A 9,348-nucleotide genomic window follows, 5' to 3' on the forward strand; every position below is an offset into this window, starting at 1 on the left:
GAAAACTAAGGGCTGAATTTTTTTTCGGGGGGTGGGGGTTGGTCTTTTCTAGTTTGTACTCATCCAATGAGTGTGTTCCTTAGAAAATTATTTTTGTTGTCAAATTTTTAGTTGATTTGCTCTGGGCCTGTTTCTGTGCCTGAATTGTGTAATATTCAGGGAAGCGTTTTCTGTTTTTGTTTTCATCAAATAGCTCTGTTCCAACAAAAATCTGTGTCTTTTACTCTTTATAGAGGCTTCACCTCCCTCCCCGTTCATGTATGTGGTAGCATCACTTGAATTGCATCTCTTAAATCTAATTTAGAGTAGCACTGCTTGATAGATTTGAAAGTTAAAATACAGTGTGTACATAATTCATGTCAGTGTATGGGACTTAATTCCTGTCTCAGGACTTAGTGTCTTTGGAGCTCCCCATGATTTCCCTTACCTGGGGTCCAACATTTCTTGTCTGGCTATTCCCCTTAATGTGCCTTTTTTTGATGTCATAGATGTCATGTCAAGTGGTTAATGGAAAGATGGGGTTAAAAAAAAAAAAAAAACCCGTGTATATGGAAATCTGAATTCATGAAACATGAATTAGTGGGTGATTATTAAAACTACAAAAAAAAGAATTCTTAAGTGTAAGACTCCTATTTTGGTATAACCTTCCCTGGTGTGTTTAAGTATTAGTTAGAAATGCATGTGGGGAATCTCATAAAATATAAAGATAAATTTTAGGAACCATTGGCAATTACTTATTAATTGTTAATCAGAAATTAATATTAGGCATATCAAAAATTATAAATGTGCTGCTTCTGCTTGTTAAATCTCAAATTCCCCTTCTCAAAATAGACTATGAAAAGGAGGGAAAAAGTGATCATTTAAATAGTTTTAATAATTATCCTCACCAATATTTTTTATAATGTTTATAAAATTTACATACAATTCAATTCACTTTAATAGAATTGTTGGTTCATGTGTCAGCTCTTTGTTTAATTCTTTTGAGGAACTGCTCAACTACTTTCCACAGCAGCTACACCATTTTATACTTCCACCAGCAATGTATGAGATTTCCAATTTCTCCACATTCTCACCAACACTTATTATTGTCTTTTTTATTATAGCCCCCCAGTGGGTGTGATATTGGTATCTCATTGTGGTTTTGGTTTGCATTTCCCTAGTGGATAATAATATGGAGCATCTTTTCATGTGCTTATTGGCCATTTGTACGTATATATTCTTTGAAGAAATGCCTATTCAAGTTTTTTGCCCATTTTTAAAACTTCTTTTATTGTGGTAAAATATTCATAACATAAACTTTATCGTTTTAAGTGTACAATTCGTTGGCATTAAGTGTATTCACAATATTATACTACCATCCATCTCCAGAACTTTTTCATCTACCCAACTGAAACTGTACGCATTAGACAGTAACTACCCACACCTCACTCCCCTCAACCCCTGACAACTGCTGTTCTACTTTTTGTTTCTGAATTTGGCTATTCTAGATATGACATATGAGTGGAATCGTATAATATTTGTTCTTTTGTGTCTGGCTGATTTCACTTTGCATAATGTCTTCAAGGTTAAATCCATGTTGTAGCATGTCAGAATTTATTTTAAAGGCTGAGTAATGTTCCCTTGTGTGTATGTATGTATGTATCACATTTTGTTTATCCATTCATCTGTTGATGGACATATTTTGTTTTTACCTTTTGGCTGTTGTGAAATAATGCTGCTTTCAACATTGATGTGCAAATGTCTGATTGAGTCCCTGCTTTCAGTTCTTTTGGGATCTCTCCATAAATGGAATTGTTAGATCATACAGTAATTTTTTTTTTTTTGAGAAATTATACTGTATTCCACAGTGGCCACACCATTCCCAGCAGCAATGCACAAGGGTTACAGTTCCTCTACATCCTTGCCAGCCAATACCAGTTACTTTTTGGTTTTTTGGATAATAACCTAATGGATGTGAAGTGGCATGTCATTGTGGTTTTGATTTATTTTTTTCCTAAGACTAGTGATGTTGGGCATCTTTTCATGTGCCTATTGTCTATTTGTATATCTTCTTTGGAGAAATATCTATTTGAGTACTTTGCCCATTTTATAATTGGGTTATCTTTTTTGTTGATGAGTTGTAGGAGTTCTTTATAAATTCTGAATATTAACTCCGATGTTGGGCATCTTTTCATGTGCCTATTGTCTATTTGTATATCTTCTTTGGAGAAATATCTGAGTACTTTGCCCATTTTATAATTGGGTTATCTTTTTTGTTGATGAGTTGTAGGAGTTCTTTATAAATTCTGAATATTAACTCCTTATTAGATATAAGATTTGGAAATATTTTTTTCCCATTCTGTGGATTACCTTTTTATACTCTCTTGATAATGTCCTTTGATGCACAAAAGTTTTTAATTTTGATGTAGTTCAATTTATTTCTTTTGTTGCTCATGCTTTTGATGTCACACAACATCTTTTACGTCAACACTGATTGCTTTCAGAATGTCTTGGGAATGTATCAGAAAACTTCCAGGCTCACAGTGAAGAATATAAAAATTTTCCAGACTTAGTTTTTTGCTTAGAAGTTCACATTTTATCATTGGCAACAGATATTGTCAGTTGTTTCTCTTGAAATGACTGGCTCACTTTATTCTTTTTCGAGAAAATGTCTACCACATTTTTCTGGTCTAAATAAGTGTTATTTGTATGGCAGTCCTTTCAGGTAAAAACTGTGTTCTGTGAAAAATAGCAGCAGGTTCAGCTGACAACAGTATTCAAATGTTGTTCCTTGAGACCACCATACTACTTTGATATGTAGCAGATTTCTCATTTTGTTACACAGAATATTAACAAGATGTGTATTCAAAGGTTGAGATTTAATGAAATTAGTATTGGGGTTTTTTTTTTGGTGGCTGGCATGTACGGGGATCTGAACCTAAGACCTTGGGGTTATAAGGCTACAGTCTAATATATTTCTTTATTATACTCTAAGTGAAAAAGATGTTTTTAAAATATGAGTTTGTGGTGGTGCAGAAGGTGGTTACTGCTACTGCTACTTCTAGTAGTGTAGTTTGGTGCTACTGCCTTTATTTGTGCTAAATTGCCATAACTTTAACCCACCATTGCTTTGTACCATCAGTGCATATGTGAACACAGTGAAAAAGTCAATTCTTATTCTTATGACGGTAGCTTTGACTTCTTGGACCACAATTTGAAAACTGCTGCCTTAGTTTATAGGGTTGCCAGATGGGATGGAAGGGTAATTGTAGATTAGTACTCCCCTTATTTTGTGTAATTTTAAGTAGTCAACCTGTGTAAGAGATTGATCTGCTGCCACTAATGGTAGCTGCCACTACTGTCTGCCTGAGCAAATGGTTGGCATTCCTGACTCTTGCACCTCTTGGAATTTAGGTTATTTCAGGTAGGTATCATCACAAAATTTCCTCTTAAATTATGGTAAAATGTGAAGGGAGAGGAATAAAAAGATGTTTATATTAATTTAACAAATGAATATATATGAAAAGTACATAAGGAAATTATGTATTTTTACTATGCAAGTTCTGGTTGGATAGAACCTATGGTATGTACCTCTTAATTAAGAAAAGGACCTGAGAATATTAGCTGAAAGGGAAAGAAAAAGAAATTAAAGCTTATTTTGTTATTTACTAGATAGAATGAACTCCTAGTCCAGGTAAGCATTGTAGCTTGGATGTTAAGAGATTAGAGTATAGATTCATTCTGACCTCTTTTATTTATTTTCTTTTTTTCTCTCCTCTCCCCACCCCTTATCCTCATTCTGACTTATCTTAAATGGGGCAGTAACACCTCCCTGGTTAGGTTTATTCTGAGGGATACAGTCAAATGTAATAATGTTTTTAAAATGCTGAGAATGGGACCTACCTCAGTTTTCAGCCAAGGTAGTTCATTTTAAAGGTTTTTATCACAGATTTGGATTTTGTTTGGATCAAGGGAGTGAGATGGAATCAGGTTGGAGCTTCTGAGTCAGACTGATCAGGCATGATGCGTGCTTGTGAACAGAGACACTCTCACTACTCCTTAATTTTGTTAGCATTAGTGTCATGGTGCTTTGTGTTCAAGAATTGTAATGCTACATGGTATTACATTTTTTAAATCTCTTGCTTATAGGATCCAGTGGTCCCAATTTAAAGGCTATTTTATTTTCAAACTGGAGAAAGTGATGGATGATTTCAGAACTTCAGCTCCTGAACCAAGAGGTCCTCCCAACCCTAATGTCGAATATATTCCCTTTGATGAAATGAAGGAAAGAATACTGAAAATTGTCACTGGATTTAATGGGTATGCACTTAATACTATTTTAAAGATTTAATTTTTAGCAGAACGTTATAGATTTTTCTTTAAGGTTGTTGAGTCTTGTTGTTTGGTAATTGATTACTCATTAGAATAACTTCTATGTCTCTAGTGACATATAACACTTAATGATTTCTAGGTAACAAGTACTTGGAATATTCACAGCTTTTTCAAAAAAAACTTGAACCATCTTTATGGGTATCTGTGGCATTCTGACTTTAAATGGGCATAGTATGACAGTAGAAACATTGATGTATTAGGAAATATTTTAATGTTTTTTCTTTTCTGTTTTATATTTGATATTATAAGTTTTTATACTTTGTATAGAACCTGTGTATCACTGAGAGAAGTAACATTTCTTTAAAAATGAAAAATACCAATTTGTGAAAGTATTCTACTTAGTTTATATTAAGAAACTTTTTTGGAATTCCTTTCCCTCCCAAGAAATAACCATTTTTAGCCCTTTGTAAAACATTAAAAACACCAAAAAGACACTCTGCATTAAAATAAAAGTGATTTCTAAAAAATGTTACTGTCTCATACTCTGTCATTTAAATTTTTTTTTTTTCCTTTTTTAATGATTTTGTATTCTTAGGGTTTCCTTTACTGAAGGGGAGGAAATATCCATGAAGTTGAATTGTTCAGTATTTAGTTTGGCATTAACAATTTGGTGTGTGCAATTGCAGTACCAGATATAATGAGTTGTGGGTATGCTAACTGTGAATTTATATTTAGAGGTAGATTTTATTTGAAGGGGTTTCAGTTGTATTTTTAGGTAGTATATATGGCCTGATTCTTTTCTTCAGATACTTAATCACATGGGATTTGAAACAAGGTAGTATAATCCAATTAACTCTTTGTTACATATCATATTCCTGTGTTTTTAAGCTTAGAAATTTTGCTTAAAATATCAAATTTTTATGCTTTGCTTTGGGTCTGTTACTAAAAATACTTTTTGGGGGAGAAATGATAGCTTTTTCTTTGTGGTCCACCAATTATAGTTACCCCGTGGGAGTCTGAGATGGGAAGGAGATTTATTTTTTTCTTTGTACCCCGTTGTAACGTTGAAATTATTTAACCATATGCATATCTTTTCTTATTGATATTATTTAAATTTTTTTTTTTTTTTTTTTTGAGACCAGCCGCACCGCGCTCAGCCAGTGAGCGCTGTGAGCGCACCGGTCATCCCTATATAGGATCCGAACCCGCGGCGGGAGCGCTGCTGCGCTCCCAGCGCTGCACTCTCCCGAGTGTGCCACGGGCTCGGCCCTAAAATTTTTTTTTATAAAAAGCGCATACCTGGAAGAAGTCACATGCTCTGTATTAGAAGTATATTGCATAAAATTTACTATTGAATTGTGTTCAAGGTAAGAATACTTCTTGAATAATTATAAATAGCACATTTATAGGGGTACTTAAAAAGTTCATGGAAAAATAGAATTAAAATGTAATACTGATCTCTTCATCTCTTTTGAAGTACCCTCCTGTGTGTGTGTGAGTGCGCGCGCGCGCGCGTGTGTGTGTACATATATATAACTAATACTTAGACATTGTAGTGACTCATCTTTTATTTCAATAAATTATGGCTACCATTCAAAAATAAGAGCTAAGGTGAAACAGGTCAAATTATACTGCCACTTTGTGAATATTAAGCTAATTTACTTCTGGTTCTCAATTAGTGATAGGGAATACCGTTTTCAGTTCTTTCAAATTAAGTTGGAATAGATACAGATATGTAGGTTATTAAGTAAATCTAAACATTTTTAATTTCTCAGTCTGTAAAACTGATAACTCATCTACTTCAGAAGATGATTTGAACAGTTATTAAATACCTAAGCACACTTACACATGATTGCTTTTAGAACGTTTTTCATCTTTGAAGCATAAGTATTTTGAACTTACATTACATATTTTAAATTTGATTTTTCAGAATGGCAATTTATGAATCATTTTCTCAGAGAAGCAGAATCTAAGTCATAATCAGTGATTAAGATATTTTTATTTTTTGATTTACCCTTTTTTGTCTATATTAGTGTGTTGAAGCAAATCTATAATCTTTCCATTTTGTTTTTGTGTTTTGAATATGTATAAATTAGTTTTTAAAATATTTACTAAGGAGTAGCATTTTCTTCTTTTTCAACCAGTTTCAAGGTTTGTCCTTTCTAGTACACCCCTTTTCTCATTTGTGATAGGTCATCCTTTAAATTACAAAAGTGATATACTTCTAAAAAGAGCCCCAAATTTCGTAGAAGTACATGAAGAAAAAAATGGAAGTAGAATCATGTTATAAGCTAATTTATTTTTCCTTTTAGAAAAACTTTGAATTCTTTTTTTTTTTTTTTTTTGTCTTTTTGTCTCTTTTTTCGTGTCCGGCAACGGATCACAACCCTCAGTGTCGCGCCCGTACCGGACCGGGACCGGCAATGGGATCGCAACCCTCGGTGCTGCCCCCGCACCTCGCTCAGCCAGTGAGCGGGAACCGGTCTGTATGTGGGATCCGAACCCTGGGCGGGAGTGCCACGGCGCTCTCAAGCGGTGCACTGTAGCAGTGCGCCACCTGGCCGGCCCTGAATTCTTTTCTATATCAGTATATTTAAAGCTGTGTTTTTTTTGTGTATTTGAAAGGCTGCATTGTTTTCTATTATATGGACAGGTTATAATGTATTTGTCCCTGTTACCAATGGTGGTTGGCATTTATTTTTTGGCTATTACGAGCAATGCTTATAATAGTGAGCATCCTTTACATATATTCTTTTGTTGATTAATGTCATTTATTGAATACATGTATAGGTTGATTGTTGCTTTTTTAATTTGTAGAAATATAATTGCTACATAAAAGCATATGCACACTTAAAATTTTTTAATTTCTCAATACTGCAGAATCAGTCTCGTAAAATGTGTTCATTTATATTTCCATGTGTATTAAATACAGATATTGTAATTATTTAGTGTTTGTGTATGTTTTTTTGATTGAAAGTGAAATGGAACATTATGTGCTTATTGCCTTTTTTATATGAGTTGTCCTTTCATATCCTTTTTTTTTCTTTTGCTCAATTTCTTATTGATTGGTAAGTTTATTTTGTTATTGTTTTTAAGTTGTGAAGGCTCTATATTAAATGCTTCATAGTATTTTGCCATAAAAAGGATTATCCATTTTCTAAAAATACTTTAGAATATTGGCAGAATATAAATTTTCACTCTTTGAAGTCGTAATTGTCCACTTGTTTGCTTGATTTCCTGAACTGTGAGCATCTGGAGAGCCGGGGTAACTTTTCCCCAAACAAGACCTAGAAGAGTGAGTGCCTGAACATAGTAGGTTCTCAGACAAGTGTGGAATGAGTGGATAGATGGATGGATGAATTCAAGAAGGGAGTGATGAATTCAAGAAAGGAATAAAAGCATGTTTATATCTGTATTTTGCTTAATGGGGCATGGAAGAATTCATAGTTGAATGTTTAAGTTCTTTTAGTTTTTTTTAGTTATTTTCTTGTCCTTTTAAAATTACTTTTGTGGTTTTACTTATTTATTTTTGGTGGCTGGCCAGTATAGGGTAAAATAACTTTTGAACTTTAAAATTTTATGGGAACAGATGGATTATACCTACTTTTCAGAACTGAAGTTAGAGTTTCTTAGGTGAGAACCACCAAAAATTAAAATTAACAAAAACTAAAAATTTTAATGGACTGGTCAGTAAAAAGATATTTGTTGCCATTTTATGCCCTCTGCTTGGGATTATAATGAAAAAGAGTGGATGAGTTTACTCAACCAGGGCCATTTATAAAAATCCTCTTCCTATCATAGACACCTTGAATATAATTTAGAAATTGCTAATAGCTAATAGTTCATTCCTATAAGGGTACACAAAGAGGGATTTTGAGGGGTCGAGAGAATGTAAGTTACATTCCTAGTAATTCAGAAAGATAGCTTTTTATGTTCTCTAAATTATTTGAAATGGAAGAATAATGAATATGAAAGTAACAAAGTCTTGCCCCTTCTTTGACGAAAATGTTAGATGTAAGATCTCTCTAAAATAGGCAAGAAGTCAGGGCTGGCCTGTGGCTCACTTGGGAGAGTGTGGTGCTGCTAACACCAAGGCCATGGGTTCAGATCTTTATATATAGGGATGGCTTGGTTAGTTCACTTGGGAGAGCGTGGTGCTAAGAAAACCAAGTCAAGGGTTAAGATCCCCTTACTGGTTGGTCATCGTTAAACCAAGGCCATGGGTTCAGATCTTTATATATAGGGATGGCTTGGTTAGTTCACTTGGGAGAGCATGGTGCTAAGAAAACCAAGTCAAGGGTTAAGATCCCCTTACTGGTTGGTCATCGTTTAAAAAAAAAAAAAAATGTGCTAAGTCTCAGTCATTGTGAGTAGTAGACCAAACTAGCATTGCTATATATATTTATGAGGAGGTTGGGAAAAAGTGCACAACTGATTGATACCTAAAAACCTTTATATCATCTGTAAAGCAGGTATAGTCAGTCACTGGTGAGTACTGCTTAATAATCTTTTGGCATTCTGACTTTCTCATTTCTTCTCTAAAGTTATTTTAATATACCCCATACACCAGATTTTGCTTGGTCCTGCAAATTTTCACATCATTCGTTTACATGTGTGTGCATACACATATGCGTCTTTTGTAAGTTTCTGCACCTGAAAGGATGCCACTTTTTTTAAAAAGGTCATCATATATGAGATTTTTATACTCTAAAATCTGAATTGACGATATAACACATACTCCTTTTTTGATTTTGTATTATTTCCTTTACAGTTAGCTCTAGGTTGTTCAGGGACTGAGAGAATGGATCCCCAACTTTCTTGTTGCTTTGTTCTCTGACTCCCTTGACTCATTTTATTGCTTGCTGGATTTTCTGCTCCTCAATGCGCTGGGGAAAATAGTTTTTGCATTTTTGTTAATTATTTGTTTCAGTATGTGTTGAACATATCTTAGTTAAAATGTGCTTATTTCGGGCCGTCCCGTGGCTCACTCGGGAGAGTGCGGTGCTGATAACACCAAGGCCCTGGGTTCGGATCCCA

General features: G+C 34.1%; 1 protein-coding gene across 1 annotated transcript in view; it reads left to right on the forward strand.

Annotated features, from left to right (window-relative positions):
* PPP4R2 (protein phosphatase 4, regulatory subunit 2) overlaps positions 1–9,348 on the forward strand; it is a 60,485-nt gene that overhangs the window by 39,034 nt on the left and 12,103 nt on the right. Inside the window, exon 3 of the mRNA XM_008582198.1 lies at positions 4,129–4,299. Coding sequence (XP_008580420.1) covers positions 4,129–4,299 — 171 coding nt within the window. The remainder of the gene's footprint in view (positions 1–4,128; positions 4,300–9,348) is intronic.

The sequence above is a fragment of the Galeopterus variegatus genome, unplaced genomic scaffold (assembly GCF_000696425.1).
Source record: "Galeopterus variegatus unplaced genomic scaffold, G_variegatus-3.0.2 Scaffold2539, whole genome shotgun sequence".
In the NCBI taxonomy this organism is placed as follows: Eukaryota; Metazoa; Chordata; class Mammalia; order Dermoptera; family Cynocephalidae; genus Galeopterus; species Galeopterus variegatus.